At 38.4% G+C, this 12,616-nt stretch overlaps 1 protein-coding gene across 1 annotated transcript in view; it reads left to right on the forward strand.

Annotated features, from left to right (window-relative positions):
* MAN2A1 (mannosidase alpha class 2A member 1) overlaps positions 1–12,616 on the forward strand; it is a 166,949-nt gene that overhangs the window by 53,722 nt on the left and 100,611 nt on the right. The window contains exon 5 of the mRNA XM_064596459.1: positions 6,127–6,254. Coding sequence (XP_064452529.1) covers positions 6,127–6,254 — 128 coding nt within the window. The remainder of the gene's footprint in view (positions 1–6,126; positions 6,255–12,616) is intronic.

A 12,616-nucleotide genomic window follows, 5' to 3' on the forward strand; every position in this document is an offset into this window, starting at 1 on the left:
GTGTAATTAAGTTTTGTGATAAATGTTATAAAAGGAAAGTTTTGGGCTTTATGACAGATAACTGTATAGGTGGCTGAGCTTTAGACGAGATGTGGTGGCTAGGAAAGGCTCCAGGTGGATCCACAAGAGCCGGTGAGGCAGGTGTTGGGAGGGAAAAGATGCCAGGCAGAGAGCGCGTGGACAGTGAAATGAAAGGAGTGTGGCTGGAATGAAGTGAGGAAGGAATGATGAGAGAACACATTTGCCATCTGTCCCTCACGTTCTAAATCTTTATATAATTTATTTTAGAAAGAGAGAATGTGTGAGCAGGGGGAGGGGCAGAAGGAGGGGGAGAGAGAGAGAATCTGTAGTAGACTCTGCACTGAGATCAGAGCCTGACCTGGGTCTCGATCTCGCCACCCTGAGATCATGACCTGAGCTGAAACCCAAGTCAGATGCTCAGCCAGCTGTGCCACCCAGGCGCCCCCTCGTGTACTATAGTTTTAAAGACAGGCGTCAACAATATTCAGAAGTATACGATGAATATCCCCAATTAGTATTCTATGAGGGGTCTTAAAACAGGTTTTATTTTTGTTCTCATATATTAGGTACTTCCCATGAAAGGCGTATGAATCAGGCACATGATAAGCAAATGTTTTTAGGCTATTAATTGATTTGTTGGGAGCCTCCATCTTTTGAATTTTCCACGTAACTAAATTTTTATTTAAGAATGAATCCCTGTACATCATCTTATATTATTTCATATTTCCCCAGATGTGTGATTACAAATTCAATTTGTTTTCTCATGTGAAATTAATTTGTGGTTCTTTGAAGCTGGCTAAATGATGCATTTTTTACTACTAAGTTATCTGTAACCATTTCCGCATTAGGGAAAAAAGCTCTTTGAGTCTATCTTTCTATGTGTGACCAAGTTCCAAATGTGTGATGAGTCTACAGAGGGGAAAAAGTGACACTCAGAGAAAATGATTTGCAGCTTTGTGTGGTCAGCAAGGACATTCTTAAGTGTAAATTCTGCATCTTAGGCAAATTGAGCTGTGACAGATATGCTAAGCCTAATTTTGATCGGTTATTTTGTTAAGCTTATTATACCAAATTCCTAGGCAATGAAATAGTAGAAACAGAAATGTGTAATGCTGTTACCAGTGGTTACAAGTCAGCCATTTGAAAAAGTGAAACAGGAGTGTTGTTAATGTTGAAGTTAGTGCCTGGTTTCCTATTTTCTGTATGTCTATATTCTTCTCTTTCCCTCCCTTTCCCTGTCTTTTCACTTTTGTTTCTAGATCTCATGTTTATTAGGAAATACAAGGAAAAGTGTACATGCAAAAATTTTGCCAGAAGCCAGTCTCTTGGCAGAAACGATGAATAGATCCGATGGAGTGGGCATGTCTTTTTCGATTTTGTATTCCTCTGGGCCAGAGAGATAGCTCAGTTTTGCTTGTTGAGCACTAAGTGCATGGACATTGGAAGCACCTGTATTCTAAGTGACTTTTTCTGTAGCTGTAGGTACTTCCCATTGCTTGATTTTTAAAAAAAAAAAAATCAAAGTCTCAAATATACAGTTGCGGTCTGTCTTAATTTTATTTTCATCATGTTGCTAACAGTGGCAATTTATAAATATATAAATAATATATACTTAATATATAATATATATTTAATATATATTTATTTTATATATTATATATAAATAATATATATATAAATTAAAAAGCCACCTTTTTGTAGGCTACCATAGCCTTTCTATTATTGCTTATAAATATTTTTCTAAGTCTTTCCTGAGGTGGTGTTTCTGTAGACTGGCAGTTCTACTTTTTGTACTTGTTACTAAATGATGAAGATCATTGCTGTGTTTCTCAATCATCAGGTTAATGTTTTCCTCGTGTTTCTTTGGACCTTTTTTGTTTTTCTGTCATTCATGAGATACTTAACTGCATATATTCTAGAATACAGGCATATACATGGGAATTTTGTGCCCTTCTCTCTTCTGCAACTGCTGTGTGTGGGTTTCTGGTTTGGTTTGGTTTTGGTTTTGGGGAGTGTTTTTGCCTAACACAGTGAATATTTAATATAAGACCACACCTTCCTGCCTCTAGGAGTCTTCCAGTTTATCATCTGGTTTTCACCATTCTTATGTATAGACTAGGAAAACCAGGCAGTTCAGTGGAATAGGAGTACTCACCAACCTGATTGTTTGGCCAGGTGTCTAGTCATTGTTATATTGCTTCGTACTTCATATCATGTTTTTTTGTTGGTTTTTTTTTCCGTTTGGTTTTTCTTCTGCTTGGTTAGAGACACTATCCTACGAAAAGCTAAAACCTGTGTCCTTTCTGGCCTGCGACTGTGACATTCATGCCTGTTGTGACCTATTCATATAGTTTTTCTTAAAAACCTATATGAGCATGCTCTTTCAAAGTATCAGTCTTTTGGCTTATATGACATAATAACTTGGCTTTCTTACAAGTTTGTTTTAAATCCCTCTGAGTGAAGCTTTTATAAATAAAACTATATCCCATTCTTTTCCAGTAATGTAATTTGCTATTTTAATCATATAAATATTTAAAAAATTTATTTCTCAGCTTTATATTCTGGCCCACCAATGTGTCCTTTTCTGAGTAAGTCGCAATTACATGGTAGCTTTTTAACTGTAAAAATGCCTTTTACCAAGTGGGAGCGTAGGTTGCACCTCATTACTGTTTTCTAGAATGTTTCAGGCTGTTTGCACAAATTTATTCTTTTTATCTTTCACATTTCTTATTGCCTCTATTTCCTTTTATATTTTCCTTCTGCTTGGTCCTTGACTCTCCTTTTGATTGTTTTCTCCTCACCTCCTAGCTTCTCTGTTTCCTCTTTGTTTTAGTCCCTCCAAGCTTAATTTTTCTATCAGCCTCTTTTCTTGAACTTTTTATCTTCGGTTAGCTCCTTTGGGGTGTCTCACCATCCTATCGGACAGCCTTATCCAAATTTATATTTATGATCCCAAAGTGACCTCCCTTCTCACCTCCACTGTGTGTGTCACACTACGGTGCCGTTAGACACCAGGAATTAACACCCAAGACATACGTGCTTTCGTCCTTTGTTCTATTGCCAGTCATTGCCCAATTCCCATGGATGATTTTTCATGAGACACCTCCTTTCTCTCCTTCCTCTTCCATATTTCCTACCACTTTCATATTTTTTAAAAAGATTTTATTTATTTCTCTGAGAGAGAGAGAGCAAGCAAGCAAGCAGGAGCAATGGGAGAGGGGCAGAGGGAGAAGCAGACTCCCCTATGAGCAGGGAGCCCGACACGGTGCTTGATCCCAGGACCCTGAGGTCATGACCTGAGCCGAAGACGGACACTCATCTGACTGAGCCACCCGGGCGCCCCACCACTTTCATATTCTGGGTCGTACCACCTCACACCCAGATTGTTCAGACCCCTTTCCACCTGGCCCCTTTCTGTCCAGTTTATTTTGCATATGTCTGTGAGCTTCATCTAATCTAAAACTTTCTGTCAATACTGACTTTGAGCCGAGAGTCTCGTTCAGTCATTCATCATTTATCTCACAACTGTCAGAATGCCCCTTACATGCCACACACACTTCTCAGTGCTGGGTGTGGATAAGTGAGCAAAACAGCAGGTGCTAGGGCGCCTGGGTGGCTCAGTTGGTTAAGCGACTGCCTTCGGCTCAGGTCATGATCCTGGAGCCCCTGGATCGAGTCCCGCATCGGGCTCCCTGCTCGGCAGGGAGTCTGCTTCTCCCTCTGACCCTCCCCCCTCTCATGTGCTCTCTCTCATTCTCTCTCTCTCAAATAAATAAATAAAATCTTTAAAAAAAAAAAAAACCAAAAACAAAAACAGCAGGTGCTAGTCCCTGCTCTCTGGGAGCTTACATTCTGCTCTCATGGTGGGTGGGGTTGAGGAGGGAGAGGGAGGAGACATACATGGAAACGGAACAAGGTAATTCTGGTTGGTGATAAATGCTATCGTGTGAGAGTGTGGTAGTATGGTGGGAGAACTGATTTAGGTTGGGTGCTCAGGGAGACTTCTCTGGGCAGGTTTTATTTGGGCTGAGACATGAGGACACCTGGGACCAATCAGTTTGGGAAAAATAGGAGAGAAGAAAATAAGTAGGTAAAAAAGATCGTGGAAAACATTTTAATGCATGGGAGGCTTTTCATGCCTTCCCAAAATTGACAAGTCAGTCTTTAAGATAACCATTGCATTCGAATAAGAACTCAATACTGATCACAGACATCTGGGGCATCATGGGGAGGAGGAAGGGATAGATTGTTTATAAATGGACCTGGGGAAATTAGTTAATGTATATAGTAGGTATGATTCTTTGCTCACTTAGCTGTTTCTTGGAGTCCATTCATGCCTGGGGATAGGGATCATGTAGCAAAATAAAACTGAGATGAGAAATTCCATCATTGGAGTGTTTTTTTTTTTAATTTTAATTTTTAGACTTCTTAATCTGTAATTTCTATTAACTGTTCAGAAGCAGCAAAGACTTTGTTTTGACCAATTTATTTCTGAAATTTTCCAAAAGATCTCTTTACTGGAGTGCTGAGATAAGGAGCCACGTTTCTATATTGATGGCCAGAGTTTAAATCCCAGATCTGTCCTGACGTCTCAGGCTTCCACGTACTGGTCATAAGACTTAAGAGCTGGGTCTGGGCCAAGGCCTCCAGAGTGTGGCTAAATCTGGCAATCACCAGAAAGATAAGAAAGAGAACTGACTGGAAGCAGTTTGACAGTAAGAATAGGATAAAATAGCCTTGGATTTAGTTGTGTTCTTAAAGAAATGTGGGGTTTTTTTGTTTGTTTGTTTTTGGAGATTCCCAGTTTGTATATTGTTAAGTTCTTGATTTGGGCCTCTGAGAATCTAAGGTTTGACTGGACATTTGGGTTTTTTTAGACACTATAATGAGCCATCATAGTGTCCATGTGAAATTATGTTAGTTGGTGATTCCCATGGCAATACAGGATTAAATTAACATTTAAAAATTTTATACAAGGAATTATTCATTCATTTTTAAAATTTGTGTCCATTATCCACTCTCTCACTGGTTGTATGGTTATGCATATGTTTGAGTAAATCAGATGTTGTGTTAATGTAGTGGATTCTGTTATAGGCTTTGTAGGAAAACGTTTATCTTCTATGCCTCTGGGCTGCTTCAACAAAATTTGGCTTGGTACTCGGCTGTTCAGGGTAGGTATCCGGTGATGTGTATCCTTATTAAAGCTGCTTTTCTTTCTGGAATTCTACACAATTTCTCAAGCCATCTTACTGCAGACTGACAAGTCTATGGCATTTAAGGTGTTTGCTTAAATTCTTGACCTCTATACTTCCTCAGGTACTTCTTCAAATTTTTAATAGTCTGCGATTTTGGTTTTTTTTTGGAGGAAGGGATCTTCTTGTAACAATTCAGTTGTTCCAGGGGTGGGGAATCTAGTTACCTTGTATGGCATTATGGCAAAGGAGTACCCAATGGACAGATAATGGTAATGTTAGAGCTTTTCACTCAGTAATGTAAAATAAACTATATAGACACATTTTAACTGAATCTGGAGCAAAGTGCTTTATAATGTTTTCTGTATTCCCAGAGGCATATGTTATTTACTGGCTTTACCTTTATTATTACTACTTTTGTGTAGTTTGCATGATTAACTTACCATTGTCAGAAGGACTAAAATAAATATTGATATTCAATATAGGTATATTGAAACAAATATCATGCTTAAAACGACAGCCCTCCAGTAAACATTCAGGACATACTGCAAGTAAAGCACTTTGCTAGGTGCTTTGTAAGATTCAGAAATAAATCAGATGTGTCTCCTGACATCAGGATCTTTGAAGTTGTCTGGGAGATTATAACCTTATGAAAAGGAACTTCCAAAGTGACCTGCAGAGGCTTTGCCTAGGAAGGAAGGGTCACACACACACGCTTCACTAAGGATGTTTTATCACCAGGGCCCCAAAGTTGAAATTTATTCCCTGGTTTAAAAAACTTTTTTAGTAACTCATGTAAGTAATGGTTATACTTGCTTAAGGGCTGTCCCTGATGTTTACGCTATTTTAAATCTTTTATTTGAACTTTTCTTGTATATGTTATTGTAAACTCCTATATTTATTTTCTCTCTAGTTTGCTACAGAATGGTCAGTTTGAAATTGTGACAGGTGGCTGGGTTATGCCTGATGAAGCTGCTCCACATTATTTTGCCTTAATTGACCAACTAATTGAAGGACATCAGTGGCTGGAAAAAAATCTAGGTATGTATTGACGTCTTTCTCCTTCATTTGGACTACTTTGGGCAATTAATTTTGGGGAACATGAGATGAGGCTCTATTTTATTTTTTTAAATAACTGATTTTCCCAGTATTTTTTTTATCCTTCATTAATTTATGATGTTTCCTCCATCATAAGCTAAGTTGCATAAATATAATGTCACTTTTAGTGTCATCTACTTTGTAATCTATTATTTTGTGTACTGTTTTTATTAATTTTTAGAATAATTTTCTTCTAACAGTATCCCATTGGGATTTTAATTTTATATTAGTTAAGACTGTTGGTTAGAAGAGGCAAAAACCTAATTTACTTGCCAAAGAAAAAGAAGAACGAAAGGAAGGTATTAGTTTTGTCATTGAGAATTCAAGAGGTACGGTAGGTTCAGGTAAAGTTGGATTATATTGTTTGGACACTATCTCTTTTGGCTCTGCTTGCTTGCTTGCTTATTTATTTATTTATGAGAGAGATAGAGGGTGGGGGAGGGGCAGAGGGAAAGGGAAAGAGAGAATCTGAAGCAGTCTCCATGCCCAGCATGGAGCCCTACTCGGGGCTTGATCTCACAACCCTGAGATCATAACCTCAGCTGAAATCAAGAATCGGATGTTCAGTCGACTGAGCCACCCAGGCTCCACTTGGCTCTGCTTATTTTTGCATGGCCTTAGTCTTCTCCTGGTTCTCTTCACATGGTGAGTAAGAGGGCCATAGGCAACTAGGATTCTCATCTTCCCAGTCAAATCAGTAGAAGTTTTTCTTAATGTCTTACCTAATTGTCTCACTTTGGATTAAGTGCATAACTCTGAGCCAGTTTCTGTGGCCAGAGGTATAGGGGCTGAAATCATCAAGCCCTAGTCAGTTTATTGGAAATGGTCATGCGGGAGAGGGGTTTGTGGAAGGCATGGTCCGCTCCACTGGAACCATGTGAATAGGTCCTCCATGGGAAAGAGGGATCTTGTTACCACAAGACATGGGGAAGAGGACGCTGCCCTGATAAAACCAGGTGTTCACTACAACTGGTAAGAACATGGGACTCATTTAAATCTTTGCAGTACCTAGTATTTGCATCCTGCAATGTGGTATGTAATTCTTTTCAAATATTTCATATCTGAGTACAATTTTGTAGCATTTAGGAAATCCAGGTCCCCAGACACCAGCCAAGGGCAAACCTTCCAAGCAAGACCTTTCTAAAGATAGCCCTTTCAGACCTCCTGTGTTATCTCTTTTTTGTGTACAGGCGTGATATCTGCAGCTTATTCTAATAACAACAACAATCACACCAATGATATGGCAAAAGAAAAAGTAAAGCAAATATGTTAATAATTGGTAAATCTGGTGGAGGAGTTTATGGGAGTTCTTCATATTTTTCTTAAACCTTTTCTTTTAAGTTTGAATTATTCCAAAATATAAAGAAAGAATGAATGGGGATGGCAGGGATTTTATCTCTAACACAGAAAAAAATTTTAAATAGGAAAAAAATAGAAATGCCAAGAAGTAAGTCCAATAAAAACATCTATCCTTACCACACAGATACTGTGGAATTGTTTCACTGTGTTTAAACTGTGTAAAAACAATGTAGTTTATGCTAATCACAGATGCTACTGTGATCATGTATTGAGTTCTTTTCCTTCTGGAAGTCCAGAATCTTAATATGTACTGCTAGGCTGAGGATGCCTCCATGACCAGCCCCCAACAAATACCCTGAACGCTGAGTCTCTTCAGGAACTTCCTTGTTTGATAGCATTTCACTTTTGTCACAGTTGTTTCAGTTGTTGTCACAACATGGAGGGATTGAACCCATCCTTTGTGACTCCATAGGGAAAGGACTGTTAGAAGCTTGTGCTTGGTTTCCCGTGGACACTGTGCCCCCTGTGCCTTTTCCCTTTGTGGATTTTGCATTGTGTCCTTTCACTGTAATAAGTCATAGCTGTGAGTATGACCATATGCCGAGTCCTGTACATTTTCTTAACAGCTCACTAAATGGGGGTGGCAGACTTAGGGACCCCCTACACAGTGCCACTTTTCTTAAATAATTATGTTCTAAACCAGGAATATTTCTTTTATAAACTTCAGTTTGGGGATTTTTTTCTTTATGTTTAGCTTTTATTGACATATAAGTTCTATGCAGTGCAACATGCAAATCTTAACTATAGAGTTCAAGTTTTGGCAAATATATATACCCAGTTAAGCCACTTTTTCATCACCCCCGAAAGTTCCCTCATCCTCCTCAACTCTCCTGCAGCCAACTGCTCTCTGATTTCTATCACTGTAGATTATTTTTGCCTGTTTCAGAACTTCGTATATATGGACTGACTCCTTTGGATCCATCAGTTTTTGCTCAGCATAAATTTTCTTCTTAAAATTGTATTGTCTCCAATATCATAAAATTTATCCACCTAAAGTATACAACTCAGTAGTTTTTAGTCTGTTCACAGAGTTGTGCAACCGTTGCCACCCTCTATTAGAACATTTTCAACATCCCCAAAAGAAATCTCTTACCCATTAATAGTCACACTCCTTTCTTGACTCCACCCTTCCCTGCCCCAGGCCCATGCCACCACCAATCTACTTTTTTTTTTTTTTTAAGATGTATTCATGTATTTTAGAGACGGGGGGGGGGGGGGCAGAGGAAGGGCAGAGGGAGAGAGAGAATCCAAGTAAGACTCCCCACTGAGTACAGAGCCTGACATGGGGCTCAATCTCAGGACCCTAAGATCATGACCTGAGCCTAAATAAGAGTTGGACGCTTAACCGACTAATCACTCAGGAGCCCTCTCACCTGCTTTTTGTGTGGATGGATTTGACTCTTCTGGACATTTTACATACACCGAATCATACAATATGGCCTTTGTAACTGGCTTCTTTTACTTGGCACGATGTTTTCAAGTTCATTCATGTTGTAGCATGTATCAGTGCTTCATTCCTTTTTATAGCTGAATAATACTATTTTGTTTGGAAAGACCACAGTTGTTTCTCCTTTTTTCAGTTGCTAGACATTTAGAGTGTTCCCCTTTTTGGCTACTGTGAATAATGCTGCTATACACACTTGTGTAAGGTTTTGTTTGTTTGTTTTTTGTTTTTTTTTTCCCCAGCAAATATATTTTTTTAATTTAAATTCAATTAGTTAACATATAGTGTAGTATTAGTTTCAGGGGTAGAATTTAGTGATTCATCACTTGCATATAACACCCAGTGCTCATTACATCGAGTGCCCTCCTTAATGACCACTGTCCAATTACCCCATCCCCCTACCCCACACTAGCGTAAGTTTTCGTGAGGACATAGGTTTTCATTTCTTCTGAGTTTATACCTAGGAATGGAATTGCTGGGTCATATGGTAGCTCTGTGTTTAGCATTTTGAGGAGCTGCCTAATTGTTTTCCATAATGGCTGCACCATTTTACATTCCCCCCCAGCAATGTATGAGATTTCTAATTCCTCTACATGTGCAACATTTGTTATTGTCTTTTTTATTTTACCCATGCTAGTGTGTATGAAATGGTCCCTCATTGTGGCTTTGACTTGCATTTCCCTAAAGACTAATGATGTTAAACGTTTTTTCATGTGTGTATTGGCTATTTATATATCTTCTTTGGAGAAATGTCTGTTCAAATTATTTGGCTATTTTTACATTTGGGTTCTTTGTCTTTTTATTGTTGACTTGTAAGAGTTCTTTGTATATTCTTGACGCTAGTTTCTTGTCAGACAATGATTTGCCAATACTTTTTTCCATTCTGTGGGTTGTTTTTCAGTTTCATGAAGGTGTCCTCTGATGCACAAAAGCTTTGATTTTGATGAAGTCCATTTTAGTTTTTCTTTTGTCACTTGTGTTTTGATGTCACAGCTAAGAAACCATTGTCTCACCTAAGGTCATAGGATTTACTTTGTGGTTTTTACCTAGGAACTTTATGGTTTTTAGCTCTTACATTTAGATAATGGACACATTTGAGAAATGGAATATCTTTTTGTAGCTTTGGCTGCATTTTGTAAATTCATGTTCTGTTTTGTTTTTTAAGCAATTTAGAACAACAGCATGTTGTTTTGGATACTTTATATTTGGTCATGGAATGCTTTTTAAATTGTTTTTTGTTAATTTCTGCTTTTGTGACCTGTTATGCAAATATGATCATTATAAACCTTCTGAAGTTTGAGTTATTAAGATTATCTTTTGCCCAAAATATCATAAACTTTTTGAAGTTTGAGTTACCAACATTGTCTTTTGCCCAAAATACCTGTTTTTCTAACTGTTCCCTGACTTCTCTTAAGCTTTAATATTAAATGTACTTGGAATAATCCAGTGACTAATTATATTATTCATATTACTTCTCTTCTAATTTTTAAGTCTGTTAGGTTTGTCAAAAATTGAGGGGTGTATTTTATTCTTTTTAATGACCATTTCTTGTCATTTTTCCTAACAATTTTTACTTTATTATGTATTTTGATGATCTTGCTTGATGGCACAAAATCTTTTTCATGATCTTTCCTGGTATTATTGGCAGACATACCCTTTATAAAACTTTGGCGCTTTTTTATGCTGCGCTTTTACCTAAATTTGCCCCTTACCCCTTTTAAAACAGTACTTACCATACCAAGGAAAACCCTAGTGGGATACTGGGGTCCTTTCTAGGTCTCTGCCTAGCTCTCACCTCCTTTCATGTCAGAGTTTTAAAAAATATGGTTTACATTCTTCCTTTTCTGTATCATCACCTCCCAGGGACTCTTAAGTCCACTGCAGCTAGGTTGCTGCTCCTGTGGATCATGTGAGTTTGATAGGGAAAACATCCCTAACGTTGCTAAAATCTGACATCACTGTAGAATTTGATGGTGATTTTTACTCTCACTTGTAAGCTAATTCCGCCCTTGTTATTTGGGACATTGCAATCCTTTATTATTTTATAACTTAATTTTGATATAATTTCAAACTTATAAAAAGCTGCATGACAGCTGGGAAGGGCTCTTTCATATGTCCTGTACTTAGATTCATAATGCATGTTTTTCTGAACTATTTGACAGTAAGTTGGAGGCATCTTCTTTCTTTATCTTCCAATACTTCATTGTGTGTTTTCTAAGAAAATAAGGACATTTTCTTCTTAATCTCAGGAAACAAACTGAGGGTTGCTGGAGTGGTAGGGGGTGGGAGGGATGGGGTGGCTGGGTGATAGACTTTGGGGAGGGTATGTGCTATGGTGAGTGCTGTGAATTGTGTAAGACTGTTGAATCACAGACCTGTACCTCTGAAACAAATAATACATTATATGTCAAAATAAAAGAAGATAGCAGGAAGGGAAAAATGAAGGGGGGGAAATGGAGGGGGAGACGAACCAGGAGAGACTATGGACTCTGAGAAACAAACTGAGGGTTCTAGAGGGGAGGGGGTGGGGGGATGGGTTAACCTGGTGATGGGTATTAAAGAGGGCACGTATTGAATGGAGCACTGGGTGTTATACGCAAACAATGAATGATGGAACACTACATCAAAAACTGATGATATAATGTATGGTGATTAACATAACAAAATTTAAAAAAGTTAAATTAAAAAAAAAGGACATTTTCTTATATAACCAGAAGAAAGTTATCAAATCCAGAATGTTAGCAGTGATATAATGCTGTAATCAAATTCATAGGCTATATTCAAATTCTCAATAGCATTTTTTTTTTTTTTAATAAAAGGTGCTTTTTTTTTTCCCTTGAAGTCCAGGATCCAACCATGCTCATGTGTTGCATTTAGTTATCACATCTCTTCAGTCTCCTTTAATCTGGAACAGCTAGCTCCTCAGCCTTTTTAAAAAATTTCTTGACCTTGATATTTTTGAGGAGTGCAGGACTTTGTTGTAGGAAGTCCTTTTATTTGAGTATGTCCATTTCCTCACGATTAGCTTCAGGTTGTTTTTCCTTCCTTCCCTCCCTCCTTCTTTCCCTCCTTCCTGCTTTCCTTCCTTCCCTCCCTTCTTCCCCCCTTCCTAACCTAAACCAATCTACTTTTTTTCTTTTTAAAGATTTTATTTATTTGTCAGAGAGATAGAGAGCACAAGCAGGGGGGGAGTGGCAGGGAGAGGGAGAAGCAGGCCCCCCGCTGAGCAGGGAGCCTGATGTGGGACTCGATCCCAGGATCCTGGGATCATGACCTGAGCTGAAGGCAGTCGCTTAACCGACTGAGCCACCCAGGTGCCCCTAAACCAATCTACTTCTTTTGCTCGAATATCACTGCAGTGATGTTCTGTTGGCCTCAGTGCATCCTGTCAGGAGGCACATGATGTCTCCCTGTTCTAATACTGGTGCTGCTAGCCTTGGTCAGTTGCTTAATTTGGGTCTCTTAAGTTTCTTTGCTGTACTGTTACATCTTTCTTCTTTAA

Source organism: Mirounga angustirostris, unplaced genomic scaffold (genome assembly GCF_029215605.1).
Source record: "Mirounga angustirostris isolate CCGP_5_RB_7025 unplaced genomic scaffold, mMirAng1.0.hap1 SCAF_7, whole genome shotgun sequence".
Classification (NCBI taxonomy): domain Eukaryota; kingdom Metazoa; phylum Chordata; class Mammalia; order Carnivora; family Phocidae; genus Mirounga; species Mirounga angustirostris.